At 45.9% G+C, this 23,396-nt stretch overlaps 1 protein-coding gene across 1 annotated transcript; it reads left to right on the top strand.

Annotated features, from left to right (window-relative positions):
* The first annotated feature begins 393 nt into the window (after positions 1-393).
* LOC117844008 (subtilisin-like protease SBT4.3) lies at positions 394-22,967 on the top strand. The gene is made up of 14 exons (XM_072291770.1): positions 394-612; positions 4,211-4,329; positions 4,428-4,519; positions 4,709-4,946; positions 5,038-5,542; positions 5,642-5,703; positions 5,930-6,148; positions 6,239-6,350; positions 6,438-6,651; positions 6,859-7,424; positions 20,779-21,006; positions 21,574-21,690; positions 21,790-21,833; positions 22,805-22,967. Exons 1-14 carry the CDS (start codon positions 394-396, stop codon positions 22,965-22,967), a joined length of 2,898 nt encoding a protein of 965 aa, XP_072147871.1.
* Positions 22,968-23,396: the final 429 nt, after the last annotated feature.

Here is a 23,396-nt window from a genome sequence, read left to right as displayed (position 1 = left end):
CCACTTGTGATAAGTTTCAGCTGGCCGAGAACGAAAGGACCAAGTCCGAGTGATCTCCTGCCCGATCGGGGGGCATACATATACGATCTGACGGCCACCAGGAGCTCAAGGGGTGGACGGTAAATGAAATACCGTCCACCCCCGAGGCCCCGACCCTGGGCACGGGCTTTGCCGCTGTGATTCCAAATCAGGCGGATGGTCGTGCCGTGCGCCACGACATGCATGCGATCTCGCCGTCAGCTCGCCTTCTCGGCCGGGCGTCAACGGCGGCACTCCCTGCGTTGACGGTCGTGGTCGAGGCCAGGCGTTGGAACACCGACCACGCTAGCCGAGGCCTTCGCCACCCTTCGCCTTCGCCGTCGTGCTCGCGCGACTTGGCGCCTCCTCTGCTCCATGCGCCGCCACATCCCCACCGCGGATGCTCGCGCCCACTGCCGGCTGGTGCGCCGGTTGCCGGTGAGGCTCCGATCCGACGAGCGTCCTTCCGCCCTCTACGTCGCTAGCATTGAGGCCTCCCGGGACTCGCGCGCGGTCACGCCGGCAGACAAGGACATGCTCGAGGCGCCGCCTGCTCGGACGTCGACGCCAGCAGTAGTGGAGGCCGTCCTGCGGGTACTCATTCGCCGTCTTGGACACTGCTCGGCCCGAAGCGAGGGGGCTTGATCGATGGGACGGCGATCTACAACACAGTCCAGCTCCAGCCAATGGGCACCAATACCGGGTTTCATGACATCTGACAACCTGAATCTGTATTCCCTGAACGCACTCATGTTCCTTGGAATCACTATCTATGCAGAGATGTATTATTGGCAATGGCAACGGTCTTTGTTAGTGTCCGTTACCTTTTACGAGTTTAAAGGTTCATTGTTGGTTGAGCCCCTACCAAGGCCTATTAGCAAGGGACGCGAGTAAAATCGGTTATCTTTACCTTCTCTTGTAACGGATCACATGCACCCGTTACCTATCCCATGTTACTTAAAACATGTTTTCACGTAGTGGGTGCACCGCTGCTTCTTCTAAACAAGCTTGCCCATAACATGGAACGTCCGAGAACTCATCAGAACAGGATCACTGGAATTGCTCGTCAGATTCGAGGGCTTCACCGTAACATCAATGACATTGCTCATCATGTTGTTTACGTTTTTTTCTTCATGATGAAACGACCAGAGTTTCTCTTAATTTCCTTCCATGAGTAATGCAACACAACCTGGGGGTGGATCTAGCGGGTGTAGGAGGGCACAAGCCGCCCCCCGCCCCCCACCCCCCAAACAAACAATGCAGTCCTCCTTGAGTCTCCCCTCCATTTTTAAGGAGAAACGATGAAGTAGAAGTGGTGGAGCAAGATATGGACCCTAGGGGGTGTTCATTTCCGTTCTTCTTTCTTCCCTTCTTGAGCACCTATATACATACAGCTTTTCATTCTGGATGTCGTAATCTGCAAGTGTCCCTCCATCCTCAAGATACTTGCCAGCAAAGACAAGCCTCTGGTAGCCATGTATCGTTTCCCTGACATTGTCGATCATGTCTGATGGCTCCACATCGAGGGTGATGTCACTGCCAGCTAGCATCTTCACGTAAATATCCCTGTAACAGCCAAGGCGCTGAAGAAGGTGCAGGGTAGAACTAGGCCTGCTAAGTGGATTGTAATCCTACTCTAACCCACACCAATCCACATCAAGTTAATTTATATTTTAAACCTAACTCACCTCATATTTATATTATCTAAATCCAAGCCAATCCACCCAATAGAATCCATGGGTTTGCTATAAAAAATCATGGTTTGCTATATAAATCTATGGGCTCATATAAAAATCTTGTATATATTTGAAATAAATGTAAGTCCGACACGTGGATCCTACGTCAAGAGCCGGACTTTAAAACTAAAACGTCATGTTCACACCTTAAAATTTTAGCGAAATTGATCGAAATTTGTTGGAGATGATAGAGTTTGACTGCCCACTACTTTGTGCTAAATAGTATGGCTAAACATACATTTGGACCCCATTAAGAGCTGGACCCTAGAATTAAAACCTCACATTCACACTTTAAAATTTTAGCGAAATTCATCAAAATTTGTTGGAGATGACTCAATTTGACTGCCCACTACTTTGTGTAAAATAGTATGGCTAAACATACATGTGGGTCCCGCGTCAAGAGCCGGACCCTAGAATTGAAACCTCGTGTTCACACTTTAAAATTTTAGTGAAATTGATCGAAATTTGTTGGAGATGACTCAGTTAAGTATCCACTACTTTGTGCAAAATAGTACAGGTGGACATATATATAGGCCCCACGTCAAGAGTCGGACCCTCGAACTAAAACCTCCCTTTCACACTTTAAAATTTCAACAAAATTGATTGAAATTTGTTGGAGATAATTTAGTTTAATAATTAGCTATTTCATGCGAAAAAGTATAGTTGGACTTATACATGGGCCCACATCAAGAATCGGATCCTTAAATTGTTTTGTGAATCAAACCATTGCAACTCATTCTAAACCACTCCCAAACTATTTCCTCTCAGAAGGAATTCAAACCAAATCAAACCATTTGATGAATCAGCCTATTAATAACCAATCTAAACAGCTTCCAAAAAAATCTAATCTATTAAAACCATTAAACCCAATCCAATTAGCAGGGCGAGGTAGAACCCTCCTGAATACTGTAATCAGCAACTGTGCGCCCATCCTCAAGGTTCGTGCGAACAAGGAGAAGAAGTTCGCTGCTAGTCTTGGGGAATGCCCTCACTTTCCTAAATCTTCGCCTTGATGTTGACAATTAGGTCAGAGGACTCCACCCTGATGGTTTTGGTTTCGGTTTTGCCGGTGTGGATCATCTTCACAAAGATCTGCATCTCTGAACATAGCAACAAATACTATGTTCAAAATACTAGAAACCTATTACCTAGAAAGCGAGTGTGTAGAAGAAAGGAAACTTCATCAATCGAACGTGCAGCTCAAGAAAACACACATTGTACATACATGATACATATTGTTAACTCAAAATAGATGGAATGAAGAAAGAGGCAAACAATCACCCCAGAAAATCTTACAGCTCATGTTAACATTTAACAGTTCTAAGGCAAAATAGGACCATTGTCTCATTGTGATTCACTCTTAAATCTCGATTAGTTCATTTAGACAAGATTTGGGTCGACATACACATGCTCGACAAATCTGCTAGAAATCACAGTAAGAACTAAGAACCGTCCAATCACCTCATGGATCATCCACAACGAGAACGAGTAGTCGACAACACAGAGGGGGACCGGAGCTACCTTTGCCGGTGGTGACGGAGACGAGACGCGGCCTCCCTTGGTGATTGATTGCCGGTGCGGAACGAGCTGAACCCTAGTCGCCGCCGTCGCGCGTGGAGTCCAAACGGGGCCAGAACCCTAGTCTCCCCTTTAGTTCAGTGGCAGAGCTATAGCGCTGTTGCGTATGGGTCAAGCCTCCAAGGCCCAGGCCCAGGCCCGCGCATGAGTTGTAGTCGTACAACTCTGGGACACACTACTAACAGGTCTGGTCCGGTACATGCGAAAAGAACAAAGGATCTCTTGCCTTGTCGGCAAAGCGTCGTCCGAAGCAATCCTCTCAAACAGATGTTGGGACAATCGCTGGGACAGGGCGTAAAAAGAAGGCCACCTTTCATCCAAATCCTATTTTAGTCATGCCATGCATCCAAACTTGTTCGTAGAAACTCAGGCAGGAGACATTGTGCTTTAAGACAGTAAGCAGCCAGAACTGTGGATATCCCAACAGCGAGCTCCGGATATTTGCAGCCCTCCCTTGATGCTTATCTAGCTCTTCACCATCATATCTGGGTGGGTCGAAGAACAAACACGAGGTCACGGAGCAAGCGATGCAGAATCGCAAGCTGGTGCGCGGCTGCCGCCGCCCGCCGCACGCATCCAAAGAAGAGCATGAGCATGGTGTCTTCATCTGCAAATATATATGCCGGTCATCGGTCATGCATAAACATCCATCGATTCATCAGATCTCATGAGCTGATTCGCATCAAGAAACTACGATGCATTGCTTCAGTTTCAGAACAGGTCTTCTCCTCGCCCTTGTTCTCTTCGCTGCGGCCTTGAATGCCTCTGAAGATGGAAGACAGGTCCGATAACCGGCACGATGAACGTTGGTCATTTCTTCTTTGGGATCTTGTGTTTATATGCAAATATCACACGCCAACATTGTCGTTCATGAGCAGGTCTATATCGTGTACCTGGGGCACCTTCCTAGTGCGGATCCGTCAGAACCTGAAGGTTTCTCTGCTGCTTTAGAAGCTTCTCATCACGACCTGCTCGACCAGGTCCTCGACGACGACAGGTCTCTCTGTCCATGACATATTTGTACCAGATTATATGTCATGAGCATTATTGAATCTTATGGTTCATTGTACACCAATGCCTTTTTTCCTTTTGCAGCGCTGCCTCCGACAGGATCCTCCATAGTTACAGGAGAAGCCTGAATGGCTTTGCAGCAAGGCTTACTCAACAAGAGGCACATAAACTCTCTAGTACGTCCCATAAATGTCGCAAGCATATATATACAAAAACACCTATGTAATTATCGACGATAGATGTCATGTAAAATGAACTCACAGTTTTTACCAAGCGAAAAAGGCTGGAGATTATGTACTAAAAATATGCACTTTTCTAGGATTATGCAACTGTTGAGTAGTTCAAACTTTGAACTAAAATCTCAGGCATGGAGGGCATCGTGTCAATCTTCCCGAGCAGGACACGCGAGCTTCTGACCACAAGATCATGGGATTTCCTGGGATTCCCTCAAACGCCGATGGAGGAACTGCCGTTGGAAGGCGACGTCATCGTCGGCATGCTAGACTCCGGCGTGTGGCCGGACTCCCCGTCCTTCTCCGACGAGGGCTTCGGCCCGCCGCCGACAAGGTGGAAGGGCGCCTGCGACAACTTCACCTGCAACAAGTACGTAACTAGTAGTACGTGCCAAATTTCCTTTGGCGTCTACACATCTAAGATGCTGAGACCTGCCGCGGGCCCGCGGCGCGGTGCCCAGTAAGATCATCGGCGCCCGTGCCTACCGCGACGGCGCCGCCGTCGGCCTGTCACCGCTGGACGACCACGGCCACGGGAGCCACACGGCGTCCACCGTGGCCGGGCGGGCCGTCGGCGGCGTCAGCCTCGACGGGCTGGCCGCCGGCACCGCCCGCGGCGCCGTGCCGGGCGCCAGGCTGGCAGTCTACAGGGTGTGCTGGCTGCACGGGTACTGCGCCGACGCCGACATCCTGGCGGCGTTCGACGACGCCATCGCCGACGGCGTGGACGTCATCTCCATGTCCATCGGGAGCAAGTCCCCGTCGCCGTACTTCGAGGACGCGGCCGCCATCGGGTCATTCCACGCCATGAGGCGAGGGGTGATCACCTCCGCTGGGGCCGGGAACGCCGGCGTGGACGGCGGGAACGTCTGCAACGTCGCGCCGTGGATGCTCTCCGTCGCGGCGAGCAGCACCGACCGCCGGCTCGTGGACAAGATCGTGCTCGGGAACGGCAAGACCATAGTGGTCGGTGCTCAAACAATGCAAAATATCTCTCATTTGTTTCTTACTGAAACTAAGAGGAAGACAACAACTAACACATTATTCGTCTTTCTTCTCATGCAGGGAGCCTCCATAAACACTTTTCCACCAGTACAGAATGCGACCCTTGCATTCCCTGTCAACGGGTAACCTGATCTGAGGATACTGACTTTTCTTCCAAAAAAAAGTTCTGTGAAACTGACTTTGGAGTATATCAATTCTATGCTGTTTGCAAGACAAGAATTTTGCAGGAATTTCATTAGTACGTAGTAGGTCCTTTTTGGAAAGGGTGAACAGAAATTATGTTTGATGGATTGAACCCAAACTCTTCAACATATTGGTAAAAAAATGTTCTTTTTCCCAATAATGCAGGTCGTGTGATCCAGATGACCTTGATGGAGGTTACTACAAAGGGAAGATCGTCCTCTGCCTGGCCCAGAGAAGCTATGGCCTAGGTCCATACTTGGCCGGCGCGGCAGGAGCCGTCCTAGTCAGCGACCAGCCCGACGTCGCCTTCCCGTTGCCTCTCCCTGGACTCATGGTACCTCAGGACAAGTTCGATGAAATCCTGGCCTATGTCAATAGCACTAGGTGAGTTTATAAGCTCGACTGTGTTCACAATGGAGTTGTTAGACTTAATCATAGCTTGAGGCTTGCACATCTCCTTGACCTATTTCGCAGTAATCCTGTGGGTACCATAGGCAGCACCGAGACGGCAACTGATCCGCAGGCTCCAAAACCCGCTTCGTTCTCTTCTCCAGGTCCAAACCTGATCACCCCTGGGATCTTGAAGGTGCTAAGAACATTTTTGAAAATCTTTAATTTTGCGATACTCTCATATAGAAATGTCGTGATAAAAGAAATTGCTCATATACTACAGCCTGATCTATCTGCGCCGGGGATTGAGATCATAGCATCGTGGTCGCCGCTGTCCCAGCCGACTTATAATCCTAAGGATGACAGGAAGGTCCTGTACAACATCGATTCCGGAACATCCATGGCGTGCCCACACGCGAGCGGAGCAGCTGCATATGTCAAGTCCTTACACCGGGACTGGTCCCCTGCGATGATCATGTCTGCCTTGATAACCACCGGTATATGAGACCGTCTTTGTAAATTCAGCTCATTTCATGTCTGCCTTGATAACAAAGGTTTACTTTTTTCTAAATTTTAGAAATGAAGTAGCTTTAGAAATTAAGATGAAACATATTTAAAATATATGGTGTATTTTTTGGAGAAAAAAAAAGTAAATGTAAGCAAAGGGAGCAAAGAACTTACAGTATAACAACAATACGATGCAGCCACTCCGATGAACACGCCGGGCAACACCGGCAGCAACGAGCACAAGTACGGCGCCGGTCAGCTCAACCCGTCCAAGGCGCGCGACCCCGGCCTCGTCTACGATGCGTCGGAGAGCGATTACATCTCCATGCTGTGCGCGCAGGGGTACAACGCCACAGCACTCGCGCTCATCACCGGCTCCAACGCCACGGCCTGCGCCGATTCCTCCACGGCGGCCGGCTCCGTCGTCGGCGACCTCAACTACCCGACCATGGCGGCCCAAGTGGAGCCGGGGAAGAACTTCACCCTGAGCTTCCCTCGGACCGTCACCAACGTCGGTGACGCAGGCGCCGTGTACAACGCGAAGATTGTTTTCACTATCGGGCCCTCGGCGGCTGACAACCTTGGCGTCGCTGTCTGGCCGAGCAGGCTAGAATTCAGCGAGCAGAACACGAAGGCCTCGTTCACCGTGACGGTCGCCGGCGTGGCGCCAGGCGCGGGCCATGTCGTCTCGGCGGCCGTCGTGTGGTCGGACGGCGAGCACGAGGTCAGGAGCCCGGTCGTGGTGTACACACCGGACGTTGAGGCAAACCACGTTTAAATAGCGTGACGGAACCGATTCCTCGTAAAAAGGAAAAAAAATAGCAAAGGAACCTCACGTTCCATATCGAGTTGTGCAAGGGTTTAAGAATAAAGTTCATCTTGCTTCTTTTGGAGTTCAATTTTAAGCTTCTCACGTCCACCACATTCCTTGGCTTGGAACTGTTTGAGTCCCAGAAAACAAGGTAAGTAAATAGCAAAGTGAACACAGAAAGAAAATTGAAAAGTAGGGGTTAAATAGCAAACTAAATACAGAAATAAAATTGAATAAAAAAGGTTAAATACCTTCTGTTTTAATTGCAATTTCCTCATTGGAGTGCTAACATGTGTCCTTGCTGGTGTGATTGTATCATGTCTGATATTGATATCTGTTGAAATATTCAATCCATACTTGGAACATTCTAAAAGGTTGTGGAAATTACAAGAGACTAACTTTACCATGCATAAGGACAAGATCATGGCAAAATAGGAACGTTCTAGAAGACTTTGGAGATGTCAAGAGACTAGAGTTGCCATCCTTCATGACAAGTTAAGAATACTCTAGAACTATATATTTACATGGCAGGACAAGGAGAGAGAGTTCTAGAGTTGGATATTTGTAAAAATGAGTGTGCAAGTTATCACATGGTAATACCACAATGATCATGAGCTACTATAAATAGGGGTGCTCTCCACCCCATGTAAGCCATACCAAGTAGTCAGAGGCCATTTAGAGGATGGCATAGGTAGCAAACATGAAGAGTGACATGTCATTGGATGCCATGAGTAGAGAGTGGTAGGAGTAGCCATACAAATAGTAAGAGTGAGTCTTGTACCAAGTGGTGAGCAGTGAATAAAGGTTTGAGTTCTCTTATAGAGAGTTGGTCTCCGTTGGTGTCAGTGCAAAGGTCTCCTCAAAGTATTGTGGGTATAGGATCCACAAAATTAGTATCACACTACTTTCGTATCACTTCTAGAAAGTCGGTGCTAAGTTCGGAGCGTTGATTTCTCAACAACATCTATAGAAGATGCCTTGTCACAATAATCTTTTCTAGAACGTGTTCGCATCTTCATCTGATAAAACATAAAAAAATACACAGGTGTGAGAAACCTGTTACGGAAAGTAAATGCAAGTCCACACATAGTAGGTTGATTGCAAGTTGGCTGCTACAGTGAACTATGTATTCAACAAATAGGACTTGAAACAGGTTTCACATTTCTATAATTCTCACTAACTGCTACATACAATATATCAAAATTTAAATTTATTGGTCAAAAAATATGACTCTACCTTGGAATCTGTTGATCAAAAATTATGGAACCATTGAGATAGCACCAACAAAAACTATTAACTAATAACAAAAAACATGCGTAGGCAAACCGCACAGAACCTACATAACTTATGCAAAATCCACAAATTGAAATACCCGTGCATGTTGAGTGAATGAGTGCTACTGCAACAATTTGTTGCAAAACATGTTACCGAATTCTAAAAGTAGATCTTAAAACAAAGAGTTCCACATTTATGCAGTGCTCACTAATTGTCACTGTGAATTTATCAAAGTCCACACCCCTCAGGAAAAAATAATTGCACTAAGAAATCCATTAATCAACGTAATGGAACCAGAACCATTGGACACTAATAACACTAGCCACGAACCCGTGCGTTTGCACAGACTAATAAACTCCATATCATCTAAGTATTTGTAATAGATGATATCTATCTATACCTATACTAATCATATCCATTATTAAGTTTATTAGTGATATGAAGTTATAACTTTAAATAAAATGTATTATTCAATATTTCGTGATATCCAAAGAAAGAATATTTCCCTACAGATATAAATATTTGCTAGACTTCTTTCTTTTTGGATTTAACCTTAGACATTGAGCAACTTGTTATTCTATTTGAACCTTAACTTATATCTTTATGTTTTTATTATTAGAGCAAATAGTAGATATATTCTAGTGAATGCAGTGCAGAATATATATATTAATATATAAACTATAGGACCTCTCATAGAATGAATGTTTACTAGTATATATAGACACTATGGTCATGAACTGCTACCTCTTTGACATCTACCTTGTTGGCAGCAGACGCTACACCCCTAGTCAGAGAGCCGACTCCAAGATATTGGGTAACTCCATGCTTGGCGTGACGATATCTGTGCCCGGGAGCTCCAAGTACTGCACAACATTGCTAGCCTGCTAGAGATTATCAAGGAATTGCACAGTCATAGATAATTGACAATTCTCGGGTCAGCCGCTGATGATACATGCACGCCTGAAGTCTAAAACCATGTACATCATATATTAATAGATTTTGGTTCTTACTTCTTACTATGCCTGATCTGATGCTGATCTTAGGGCCTGTAGAAGAATATGGAGTTAGGCATGGAAGGGTCGTCGCTGGCGTCGTGTGCCGCCTTTGACATTTGCGTATAGCTAGGGTGCACAACACCGTCGTAATACCCTGGAAAATATCGTGGCATCGTCACATGTTGGAGTTCGGCGGAGAGAAGATTAGACAATCTGGTCGACAACCAGCAAGGCTGTTGTGACTTCCATTGTCGACTTCTCTGGATGCCAGTTCCATCTAACTGTTACAAATACAACACGTAATGGGTTAGAGGGAAGTAAATTAGGTCTTGTACTGCCTCTCAATCTCTTTGGTCCTATATCTAAATTTAACACGGGAAAAGATGGTCTTTCAATATTTATGTCCAAGAAGATATATATGTTGTATACGTGGCATGTGCGGCATATTGACTTATTTTGATATGCACTAATCAATGTTATGGTGGGTAATTTTGAGCAAATATTTTATTTCTAATCTCAGCTGGTTAATTTTGGCTTCACAGTAGATAGGTGGCTAGAAAATTTTCTTTTTTCTTTGATTAATGTGGGATTTTCTAGAGAGTATGTAATTAGTATAGGTATAGATAATACAAGGGCAAGCAACACAAACCCCATAGATTGGATGCGTTTAGGCTTGTTCTGTAGGGATACGAGGTAGGCTACACTAGCGCAAATCAAAATTTTCTACCGCGTATAACCAGGAAGAACTGCCGTATAAGGATCACGGGATTACCACTCGACGCACTACTGGTGCGGAAGATGTAGATTTGCGTCGATGCAGTGAAGACGATCACGTAGTCGTACGTAGTCGATCAACGTAGTCGTACGTAGTCGATCACGTCCAGCAGCTCCTCAGCAGCTCGTCCACGTGCACAGCAAGATCGCCTCCGGTACCGTGGCTCGTCGTCGGCTCGTCGCGGCTCGGCGGCGGCTCGTCGGCGGCTCGTCCAAGTGCTGCAGGCGCAACACCTCCAAGGTATCCACACGTGCAGGGAGGAAGCGTCGCAAGCCGGATTGCTAGATCCGCGAGTTGCAACAGGCGAGGGCGTGGGAGGCGCGGCAAGAGTGTTTAGCCAAAAGGTGTAAACCATAGGGCGCCCCCACCCCTCTATTTATAGAGGTTCCTGATGGGCCTCTGGATCCGAGGCCCATTAGTACTCCTAAACCTAATCCAACTCGGATCAGATCCGAATTGGGCTTCCAGCCCCTTAAGTGTGTGACCCTATGGGTTCGGATACGTATAGACATGGCCCGAGTACTCCTACTCAGCCCAATAGTCGGTAGCGGCCTCTAGCAAGACGTGCCAACTCCTATACGCATACGAAGATCATATCAGACGAACCATCACAACATAATATACATGCTATTCCCTTTACCTCACGATATTTGGTCTAGCTTCAAGCCGACCGCTCTTTCTCGATCCTGTGATTCGGAATCCCTTTGTAAGTTAACTCTTAACCGTACGTAGCATGGCCATGCATTTTCGGATCCGATCACTCGAGGGGCCCAGAGATATCACTCTCAATCAGAGAGGGGCAAATCCCATCTTGATTGACCATGTCTCATAGCATGCTTCTTGACAAACCCGAAAGCTACCTTTATAACTACCCTGTTACGGCGTAGCGTTTGATAGCCCCTAAGTAGGTCGATCCACATCTAGAATACATGCGACAATCTCAGGTCTAAGGACAAAGCGTATATGTTGTTTAAAGAGAGAACTACTTCTCGTGTTGGGTCAGTCCTAACACATGTCTCCACATGTGTCCACATTATTAGTTCAACATCTTCATGTCCATGACTTGTGAAACATAGTCATCAACTAATACATGTGCTAGTCTAATATTCATGTGTGTCCTCACATGAACTCCGACTAGGGACAACTTTAGAATAACCATACAAGTAAAGAGTTTCACATACAATTCACATAATTGCAAATCAATTCAAGTAGCCTTTAATGGATATTCAATGAACACAATATACAAATCATGGATACAAATGGAATATCATCATCTCTATGATTGCCTCTAGGGCATACCTCCAACAGTCTCCCACTTGCACTAGAGTCAATCTAGAAGGTACCTAATACCCATAGCTCTTACATGCGCATCATGCTTAGCCTGCGGGAGTGGCTTTGTCAACGGATCAGAAATGTTCAGATCCGTGTGTATTTTGCATATCTTGATCTCACCCCGGTTAACGAAGTCTTGAATGAGATGAAATCGCCGCATTACGTGTTTGTTCTTCTGGTGGTTCCTTGGCTCCTTTGCTTGCGCAATTGCCCCATTGTTATCACAGTAGAGATTCAATGGGCTGGACGCATTCGGGAACACACCAAGCTCAATGAGGAAATTCCTTATCCAAACACCTTCCTTCGCGGCTTCCGAAGCCGCGATGTACTCGGCTTCTGTCGTAGAATCGGCCACCGTCTCCTGCTTGGAACTCTTCCAACTAACAGCACCACCATTTAGCGTGAACACAAATCCTGATTGTGACTTTGAATCATCTCTGTCGGTTTGGAAACTAGCATCGGTGTAACCTGTTACAACGAGCTCCTCCTGACCTCCATAGACGAGGAACATATCTTTAGTCCTTCTCAAGTACTTAAGAATGTTTTTCACCGCTGTCCAGTGACTCTCACCTGGATCAGATTGGTGTCTGCTTGTCATACTTAGCGCATATGAAACATCTGGGTGAGTACTTATCATTGCATACATGATAGATCCAATAGCCGAGGCATATGGCACTCTACTCATGCGATCCCGCTCATCAGCAGTCGAAGGACACTGAGTCTTGCTGAGATGTATGCTATGTGACATAGGCAAGAACCCTTTCTTTGCCTCTTCCATGCTGAACCTCTTCAACACTTTGTCAATATAAGTATCTTGGCTCAAACCTATAAGCCTTCTCGATCTATCTCTATAGATCTTAATGCCCAGAATATATGCCGCTTCCCCTAAGTCCTTCATCGAAAAACTATTTTTCAGTGAAGTCTTTACGGACTCAAGCATAGGAATGTTATTTCCAATCAGTAATATGTCATCCACATATAAGATCAGAAATACTACAGAGCTCCCACTAACCTTCTTGTAAACACAAGACTCTTCTTCGTTCTTGGTGAAGTCAAACCCTTTGACCACTTCATCAAAATGAATGTTCCAACTCCTAGATGCTTGCTTCAATCCATAAATGGATCTCTGAAGCTTGCATACCTTTCCAGTATTTTTCGGATCGACAAAACCCTCGGGCTGTATCATATACACGTCCTCAGCTAGGTTTCCATTCAGGAAAGCTGTCTTGACATCCATCTGCCATATCTCATAATCGAAATATGCAGCTATAGCTAGAATAATCCGAATGGACTTAAGCATCACTACAGGCGAGAAGGTCTCGTCGTAGTCAACTCCTTGAACTTGTCGAAAACCTTTTGCGACAAGTCGTGCTTTATAGATGTGAACGTTTCCATCCATGTCCTTTTTCTTCTTATAGATCCACTTGCACTCTATGGCTTTAACACCATCAGGCGGGTCAACCAAGTTCCAAACTTGATTGTCTCCCATGGACTCTATTTCGGATTGCATGGCACTCTGCCATTTTTCGGAGTCTGGGTCCATCATTGCTTCTGCATATGTCGCAGGCTCATCATTGTCCAACAATAATATTTCCCGCATTTCGCGGAGCCTTGCCGACCTTCGTGGTTGTGGCGGTGCTTCTCTTGCCATGGGTATCTCAACTTGTTCTGCTACGTTAGCATCACTCATTGATTCTTGCCCGATTGGCTCATCTTGAACTTCTTTAAGATGCACAGTCTTTCCACTCTTTTCTCCTTTGAGAAACTCTTTCTCTAGGAAAACCCCGTTCCGAGCGACAAACACTTTGCCTTCTGATCGGTTGTAGAAATAATATCCCAAAGTTTCCTTTGGATATCCCACGAAAATGCACTTATCCGACTTGGGTGTGATCTTGTCTGACTGAAGTCGCTTGACAAACACTTCACATCCCCAAATCTTTAGAAAAGACAAACTAGGAACCTTTCCAGTCCACATCTCATATGGTGTCTTAACTACGGATTTAGATGGTACCCTATTAAGTGTGAAAGCTGCTGTTTCTAGAGCGTATCCCCAAAATGACAACGGTAGGTCCGACTGGCTCATCATTGATCGAACCATGTCTAACAAAGTTCGATTACGTCGCTCGGACACACCGTTTCTCTGAGGTGTTCCAGGCGGCGTAAGTTGTGGAACAATTCCGCAACTCTTTAGATGATTGCTAAACTCGTGGCTCAAATACTCGCCTCCACGATCAGATCGTAAGGCCTTAATTTTCTTGCCACGCTGATTTTCAACTTCATTCTGAAATTCCTTGAACTTTTCAAAGGTTTCAGACTTGTGCCTCATCAAGTAGACATAGCCATATCTACTAAAATCATCAGTGAAAGTTATGAAGTATTGGAATCCTCCTCTAGCCGTCGTGCTCATTGGTCCGCATACATCACTATGTACGAGTTCCAACAAGTCTACTGCTCTCTCAGGAAATCCTGTGAAAGGCGTCTTAGTCATCTTGCCTAGCAAGCAAGCCTCACATGTCTCGTATGATTCAAAATCAAACGAAGTTAGAAGTCCATCAGAATGGAGCTTCTTCATGCGCTTTTCACTTATATGACCCAAACGACAATGCCACAAATAGGTAGGACTCAAATCATTAGGCCGAGGCCTTTTAGCACTTACATTACAGACAGGTGAACCATCAAGATTTAAAACAAATAATCCATTCACAATGGGTGCAAAAGCCATAAACATATTATTCTTAGAGATCACACAACCATTGTTTTCACTCGCAAATGAATAACCATCCTTCATCAAGCATGAAGGAGACAAAATGTTTCGACTTAAACTAGGAACAAAATAACAATTATTCAACTCCATAATAAATCCTGACGGGAGGTGGAGTTGCATCGTCCCGACGGTCAAAGCAGCAACTCTTGCATTATTGCCCACGCGGAAATCAACTTCTCCTCTTTCCACGCTTCTACTTCTTATCATTCCCTGCATCGAATTGCAAATATGAGCAACCGATCCGGTATCAAATACCCAAGAATTAATAATTGTATCAGCGAGAAATATGTTGTCTATAACATTAACAACAAGCGTACCTGAGGTAGAAGTACTCTTACTTCCGCCATTCTTCAAGGAAGCTAGGTACTGCTTGCAGTTTCTCTTCCAGTGACCAAGTTCATGACAGTAAAAGCACTCCTTGTCTGGAGCAGGTCCAGGTCCAGCTTTAACCTTGGGCGGTGGGTTTGGCTTGGACGTTCCAGCCTTGCCCTTCTTCTTCCAAGAATTGCCCTTCTTCTTAAAGCTGGGCTTGTTCTGTATCGCCATCACATGGCTGGTACTAGCGCTTTTCTTTATGTCAGCCTCTGCTGTTTTAAGCATGCCACACAGCTCATTCAGACCCTTCTCCGTCCCATGCATATGGTAGTTCGAGATGAAGTTCCCATAGCTAGGAGGAAGAGACGAAAGAATGAAATCAGTGGCCAACTCTTAGCCCAGTGGGAAGCCTAGCTTCTCCAACCGTTGAGTGTAACCAACCATCTTGATTACGTGTGGTCCTACTGCTGCGCCTTCTGCTAGCTTGCTCTCAACAAAGGCCTTAGACACATTGAACCTTTCAGTCCTGGCCTGTGTTTGGAACATGTCTCTAAGCGCCACGATCATATCATGCACCTCATGGTTTGTTTCGAACTGCATCTGCAGCTCGGGTTCCATGCAAGCAAGCATAAGGCAGCTTACTTCGAGGTTAGCATCACATGCTTTCTTGTAAGCATTCTTAGCAGCGGCGGGTGCATCCTCAGCAGGTTCTTCTGGTAGTGGGTTATCTAGAACATCTTCCTTTTTCTCAGCCCTGAGAACAATTCTCAGGTTGCGGATCCAATCCGAGTAGTTTGTTCCATTCAACTTGTCCTTCTCAAGGACCGAACGCAAAGCAAAAGATGTGGTGGTGTTGCTAGGTGCCATTTAATCTACAACAAAAGTAATGCAAAATACACTAAGACAAACGTATCCATGATAGAGCAAATTACATTAAACTATTTTAACAGAATCTACTCCCACTAAAATCAATATCCCTCTATTGAAACTTAGTGATTCAGGATCCACAACTAACAAGTCCAATAGTGAGCTTTAGCATCACCGCTAGCAAACGAGGTAGATCGGTAAGCAACTTTTGCTAATCATATCACATATGACTCCTGTTGTTGGGTGACATCTCTATGTCTCGGCGCCCAACCTTTAAGCCCCAAGGTCCTTAACCGTTAAGATGACCTTGTTAAGCAAACCAACCCTTATGCGTGTAAGTGTCCGACACAAACCCGTCTAGTCAAGGAAAACTAGTGGCACCCTAATTTCATAGACCCACCACTAATTGTACAAGACACGGGACGGTGCAAGTTTTAGTTGGGAGGGCATACTAACTTAAACTTTGTGAGGGATCGTTCTACTTCTAACATCACAGCATGCAGAAAGTAAAACATAAACAGAATAGCATTCACACAGCTTGTGACACAGTATGGCCCGTTTTCATATGGTGATCTCCATCTCCATAGAACCTGTTCACCATGGTGATCTCCATCTCCATGTTCCATGTGTGCCATTCTTCTGGTGATGAGTCCTCCAAGAACTAGAGCATGCCATTACGCCTAATAGCTAGTAAAGAATCTAGTAATGAAGATTACATGGTTGCTTGGATCATCACAGATTGGTACGCAGACCATTAAATACAATAAAGTGACAACACATATGGCTCCTGCCGTGTTGCCGTACGCGCGACACGCAGGTCACGAATGAGTTACACACATGCATCACATACACAAGGGGCCATACTGATCACAAGATACATACATCCTGCAAAAGAGAGTTAGGCGTCCTAACGTTCCAAACTTGGGAGGCCCGAAACTCCATCTTCCAAGCTGAATTTGGGAAATCTAATTTCGCCGAAAACGGCAAAGCCGTTGAATTTCATGTGTAACTTTTTCTGTAGATCAATTTTCGTATAGAAATCGCCCCGATCCGAGATCGTACCGAAAAGTTACGGCTGATTTACCGAAGCATGCGCATACGGCAAAATCCCGACCCCGGCAGTAGATCACATCTACTATTGCACATCTAATGCGCCTGGCGTATGACCCTGGATCTCGATTAGACCAATCATATTGATCTTCCCTCACTGTAACTGGGTTTATGTGTATCACTTAACTCCGATGGCGGAAACCGACCGGTAGGAGTATGTCGTTACACTACCATTGCAGCAAGGGCACGAAATCAGGACATAGATCAAACAGAGAACTCGCATATCTTCATATGCACACATCCCGAATCCAAATCTAAGCAGCTACGGCTCTGATACCACTGTAGGGATACGAGGTAGGCTACACTAGCGCAAATCAAAATTTTCTACCGCGTATAACCAGGAAGAACTGCCGTATAAGGATCACGGGATTACCACTCGACGCACTACTGGTGCGGAAGATGTAGATTTGCGTCGATGCAGTGAAGACGATCACGTAGTCGTACGTAGTCGATCAACGTAGTCGTACGTAGTCGATCACGTCCAGCAGCTCCTCAGCAGCTCGTCCACGTGCACAGCAAGATCGCCTCCGGTACCGTGGCTCGTCGTCGGCTCGTCGCGGCTCGTCGGCGGCTCGTCGGCGGCTCGTCCAAGTGCTGCAGGCGCAACACCTCCAAGGTATCCACACGTGCAGGGAGGAAGCGTCGCAAGCCGGATTGCTAGATCCGCGAGTTGCAACAGGCGAGGGCGTGGGAGGCGCGGCAAGAGTGTTTAGCCAAAAGGTGTAAACCATAGGGCGCCCCCACCCCTCTATTTATAGAGGTTCCTGATGGGCCTCTGGATCCGAGGCCCATTAGTACTCCTAAACCTAATCCAACTCGGATCAGATCCGAATTGGGCTTCCAGCCCCTTAAGTGTGTGACCCTATGGGTTCGGATACGTATAGACATGGCCCGAGTACTCCTACTCAGCCCAATAGTCGGTAGCGGCCTCTAGCAAGACGTGCCAACTCCTATACGCATACGAAGATCATATCAGACGAACCATCACAACATAATATACATGCTATTCCCTTTACCTCACGATATTTGGTCTAGCTTCAAGCCGACCGCTCTTTCTCGATCCTGTGATTCGGAATCCCTTTGTAAGTTAACTCTTAACCGTACGTAGCATGGCCATGCATTTTCGGATCCGATCACTCGAGGGGCCCAGAGATATCACTCTCAATCAGAGAGGGGCAAATCCCATCTTGATTGACCATGTCTCATAGCATGCTTCTTGACAAACCCGAAAGCTACCTTTATAACTACCCTGTTACGGCGTAGCGTTTGATAGCCCCTAAGTAGGTCGATCCACATCTAGAATACATGCGACAATCTCAGGTCTAAGGACAAAGCGTATATGTTGTTTAAAGAGAGAACTACTTCTCGTGTTGGGTCAGTCCTAACACATGTCTCCACATGTGTCCACATTATTAGTTCAACATCTTCATGTCCATGACTTGTGAAACATAGTCATCAACTAATACATGTGCTAGTCTAATATTCATGTGTGTCCTCACATGAACTCCGACTAGGGACAACTTTAGAATAACCATACAAGTAAAGAGTTTCACATACAATTCACATAATTGCAAATCAATTCAAGTAGCCTTTAATGGATATTCAATGAACACAATATACAAATCATGGATACAAATGGAATATCATCATCTCTATGATTGCCTCTAGGGCATACCTCCAACATGTTCATGGGTGGATTATGATGGATTTGGGTGGGCTATATGGGTTGAATTGCAGCCACTGGCTAATTGGATCATTGTGTAATCTGGGTAGGTTAGATGGGTCAAGACGGTGATTGCTTAATGGGTTGGGTGGGTGGATTTGACGGGTTAAATGGGTAACAAACAAGCAAGTCTGGGAACAAGGAACATCTTGTGCAAGGAATTGGCACAACCATTCGCCAATTCAAACATGCTATCTTTGCCTCACAAAATTAAACAAGCAATGCAACATTAATGATCCATTTTGCAGTAGAGCTCCAATGTAAGAGAAATTAAACAAGCCATGCAACATCAATGATCCATTCTATTGTGGTGGCTGATAGTGATGTCCGAAATGAATCTCAAATTCTTCCTCCTGTACTGAATGTAGATTCTAAAGATATTGTGAAAACAGGAACTGCTAAAATATCTTTTGCCAACCTAGACAGTATGGGGTACTTGCTTGAGTTACATCTCCACCACAAATAGTAAATCAAAATCATCTGAAAAGATTCTCTGCAAGATATCTGAATAATTCAGAATTACTTTATCTACTCTCAATTTCTTCTAGGTGCATACTGAATTGAGATGCTAGCAACATAGCAAGATTCTCCTCATGCTCATCGACATTAATAAGTAGTGGAGACTGATTGTAATAACTATTGAAGCTGGCATGTGCAGCAGACTCAACATAGCAATCAAATAAACGGCGAAGATCACTTTCTATTTTACCAACAAGTTCTTTTTTATTCTCTGGACCATATATCCCCAAGAAGAAAAAGCTAAGAAACTTCACCTTGTAACGAGGATCCAAGATCAGAGTGATAAATAGTAAGCTATTCAAATCCTCTTTATCCTCCCAATATTTACTGAACTTCTTCTTCATTAGTCAAACATTGTGGCTATAATGGGATCACTATGTCCAGCAAGTTCTTTCAGCTTTGATTGCATCAGAACAAACTCATGAAAGAAACCACTCGATGCCACATGAAGAGAACCAGACAGACGCACTGTAACTTTGTGGAACATCTTCAAAAAATTAATATCACGCCTATGGAGGAACATGGCCCTCAAAGTATGTTTTGAATTGTTTGTTCTCCTTGTTTAACCTTGCAAATGTCTTCTCAAATATAACTGCATTATCATGTCGTGTGAGAGGAAATTGTAGAAATTTAGTTTGAAGTAGAGCTAAAGATCAAAAAGAGGCATGCAACTGCAAAACGTAGCTCCAGAGCAATAATTCCCATGTGGTGAAAACACAAGGATACAACCTAGATATTTTTCAGACATCTAGTGACTAAAAATATCACAGCTTTGAATTTTAAACATCACCAAACACTAAACAATATTAGTCGGGCTATAAGAATCGACTCCCACATGTTACCATCGTGGGGATGATCACAAATTGAACTTAATAAATAAATTAGCTAATTACTAGAACGATCAGTACTAATCATTTCCATGGCCAGTTATCAAAGGCACTAAACAATCTTAAATCTCTCTCCTTCCTATCGCTTGCAAATGATAGACTCACAAATATAACAAATGCACTTCACATACTAAGGACCTCAAATAACCTCATCAGTCATCACCCTCACATAGTAGATCTCATGGACGTCAAAATAAAAAGGGGGAAAGGATTTGAGAGTGTAAGCAGCGGGACTGTTGGAGCCTCAACCTTAGTGATGTTTTTTTTTATCTATAGCACTAAAATCTCTAACCTTAACCTCTTACCAGAAGCATGCAAGCAACATCCGATCCATTCATCCGTGCAGAGAAAAAGGGAAGTGTAAGGATTTGGGACGAGAGAAGTATGGGGGAGCAAATGAACTAACATTCATAGTCACGTAGAGAGGGATTGGGTCGCCGCCGGCAAGGGATGATGAGCGGAGCTTGGCGGTGGTGACTGAGCCGATGCCGCGGCCATCGCCGATTTCGCAAGTGGCCTGGCAGTGGTGACTCCTTCAGATACCGTACATGGATTAGATGGGTTAGCTGGGTTGAGTCATGTACCTACCCAACAGGGCATACCAATAGATGGGTTGGCATGAAATCCAACCTAATTTTCCGGATTGGGTTGGATCTACACGGATGGATTGGGTGGGTCGCTTGACCCCAAGCACAGGCCTAGATGCGTTTCTTTTCTTTTCACTTTTTACCATCTCTTTGACAGCACCGGCAGACGGATTCACTGCAGAGTCCCCCCGCACATCCACCGTCCAACGAGGATCTAAGGGCTCCCGACGTCCGCAAGCAATCCGAGACTGGAGGATCTAAGGGCTCCCGGCGTCTGCAAGCAATCCGGGACCCAGGACTTTGGCTTTTCACCATCGTTGCCGCGGGGGCTGCCGTGGGAGCTCTTCAGGCGCGGAGGAAGACGATGTTAGAAGTGGCCGATGACGTAATGGCGGACTATGATGATTTCACTCATTTTCAATTGACCGTATTGCGTCAGCGTTCTTATTCTTGTGGCCATATTTTAGCCATTGAATACCATGTACACGCTCGTCATGTTTCCATAATAACCAAATGATCCGTGTTCCACAATACCCAGCTGGCAGGCATATGACATTTGCTCACTTGCATGCTCGAGATGTTTCGCAAAGGGACACGACACGAAAGTGCAGGCCTGCCCGTGCATGCTGATTACCAGCTCCGATCGAAAGACTTATGTACTAGCTTAATTGCAGTTTAGAACAGTTTAAGAAAAGGCAACAATTAATCGGCTAGCGATAAGTTGGCAAATCTGACCGCTCCATTTCGGCAAAACGGTGGTGTATAAGAGTTGAACCCCAAGCGAACGATCCAAACTACGAACTCATCGTCAAGACTCAAGACACTCACAAGAAACACCAGCTTCCAGCGATGCAATCAAAGTGAATATCCGGTCTCCATCGTGCTGTGTACTTGACGTATCAAAACACTCGCAAGATGGCGTCTGCTATAGAAATACCATTCCAAACTTCAGCGAACCACCGGTGCTACCTCTGCGCCGCACACCGTCTCCGCGCCGCACTTCAGCGACCTCGTCCTCGACACCCGCGCCTTCACCGTCCACTCCGCCTCCTCCGCCGCCGAACCACCGGTGCTCATCCCCTTCTCCCACTCCTGTGTCCTTCCAATCTTGGATTAGATGTGGCCTGACTCTGATGCGTAGTTTCCCTTCTCTGATTGTGTTTTGTAGGCGTACCCCTATCTGCACATCCCTAACAAAGGAGTTTCCCTAGGGTATGGACTGTTTACCTCTGCATTTCGATCTGGCTACTTGTTTGACTCGATGTTCTTTGATTCCTTCCCTTCCAGTATGGTTTGATTGAAATGCATCAGGGATTAATACTTGGTTTGGTAACGCGCCACAGGGATTAATGTAATAGGTTGCATGTCAGAGACCATAACATTATAGCCGACAGAGTTCTTCATTTTCATATAGGACTATGGCCTTGATTAACTAATTGGATGCATCACAGAATGTCTTCATGAATGATTTTCAGGATGTACAATGGTTCTTCTGTTTTATTGCTATCATTTATTGTTTTGTTTTAGACTAACATTACAATGATAACTCAAAACACTAGGTGAGTGTGTTAAGGGATTGTTCTCTGCATCTGGTACTGAAGTGTTCTTGTCAGGAACTCTCTAGGAAATAAGTACGCCGAATGAATGATTTATTAGTTTATCTCATATGACAGCACAAGAGGCTGCCCGCTGCCCTGCTTACATAGAAATTTCATTTTAACTTCGAATTAACGTGGAACCTGTGCCATTCTTTGCTACACATTTCAGTTTAGCAAGACCTGTGAAGCTGGGTCCTATTACACCCACATGCTTTCCTACTGAAGAGAACAAACTTTATTCATAATCAGTATCTTTTGATATCAATTCTTCATGTCTTCCTAGTCCAACATATGTTAGTTTGTTTCATTGAACTTCATTGTTATATTTTATCAAAAAAAAAACTTCATTGTTATAATCAAGTACCCATCTGTTTCCTTTTCCTTTCCCTTGAGAAAATCAATCATATACTTTGTAAAAATTTATGAGAAAGACCAGTAGGCATACTGGTGATGCAATGTCAGCCAGACCATGATATTTGCACGTGGATTCTGGTATAACGCACAGTAGGGAGCATTTCAGTTCACAAATGGTTTTAACAGGAACATAATAAGATATATACTGTGGTTAAAATGTTCATTGGACAGAGAGCCCAAAGACACCAGGTTCGCGGCGTACAACATCATCTCCGGCACGTCCATGGCGTGCCCGCACGCCACCGGCGTGGCGGCGTACGTCAAGTCCTTCCACCCCGACTGGTCACCGGCGATGATCATGTCGGCTCTCATCACCACACTAGACATCATTTGAAGTGAATTTACGAGATGGCGACACTTAGCCACGCTGATGGACCCGGCACGCAACCCGGCCGGCGGCGAGCTCGTCTACGGCGTGGGGCAGCTCGACCCGGCGCGGGCGCGCGACCCAGGCCTCGTCTACGACGCGCGCGAGGGAGACTACGTCCGGATGCTCTGCGCGGAGGGGTACAACTCCACGCAGCTCCGGGCCGTCACCCGCTCCGACGCCACAGCCTGCCTGGCCGGCGGCAGTAGGGGCGCCGCCGCCGCCGCCGCCGACCTCAACTACCCGACGATGGCGCACCGCCGGGGAAGAACTTCACCGTCCGCTTCCCGCGCACCGTCAAAAACGTCGGGGCGCCGGGCTCCGTGTACACTGCCAGGATCGTCGGCTTGGGGACACACGTCAGAGTCGCCGTCGCGCCAAGGAGGCTGGTGTTCA

This window comes from Setaria viridis, chromosome 2, assembly GCF_005286985.2.
Source record: "Setaria viridis chromosome 2, Setaria_viridis_v4.0, whole genome shotgun sequence".
Lineage (NCBI taxonomy): Eukaryota > Viridiplantae > Streptophyta > Magnoliopsida > Poales > Poaceae > Setaria > Setaria viridis.
Note: the sequence above shows the minus strand (reverse complement) of the source record. Positions and strands in the feature narration are given on the sequence as shown.

What these genes read in the sequence shown, in the direction of transcription:
- LOC117844008 (XM_072291770.1), top strand. Translation starts at nt 394, where the DNA reads ATGCGCCGCCACATCCCCACCGCGGATGCTCGCGCCCACTGCCGGCTG. An exon ending in GGAACGGCAAGACCATAGTG is followed by an intron (nt 5,543 to 5,641) that starts GTCGGTGCTCAA and finishes CTTCTCATGCAG; the next exon opens with GGAGCCTCCATAAACACTTT. An exon ending in CCTCCGCCGCCGAACCACCG is followed by an intron (nt 21,691 to 21,789) that starts GTGCTCATCCCC and finishes TGTGTTTTGTAG; the next exon opens with GCGTACCCCTATCTGCACAT.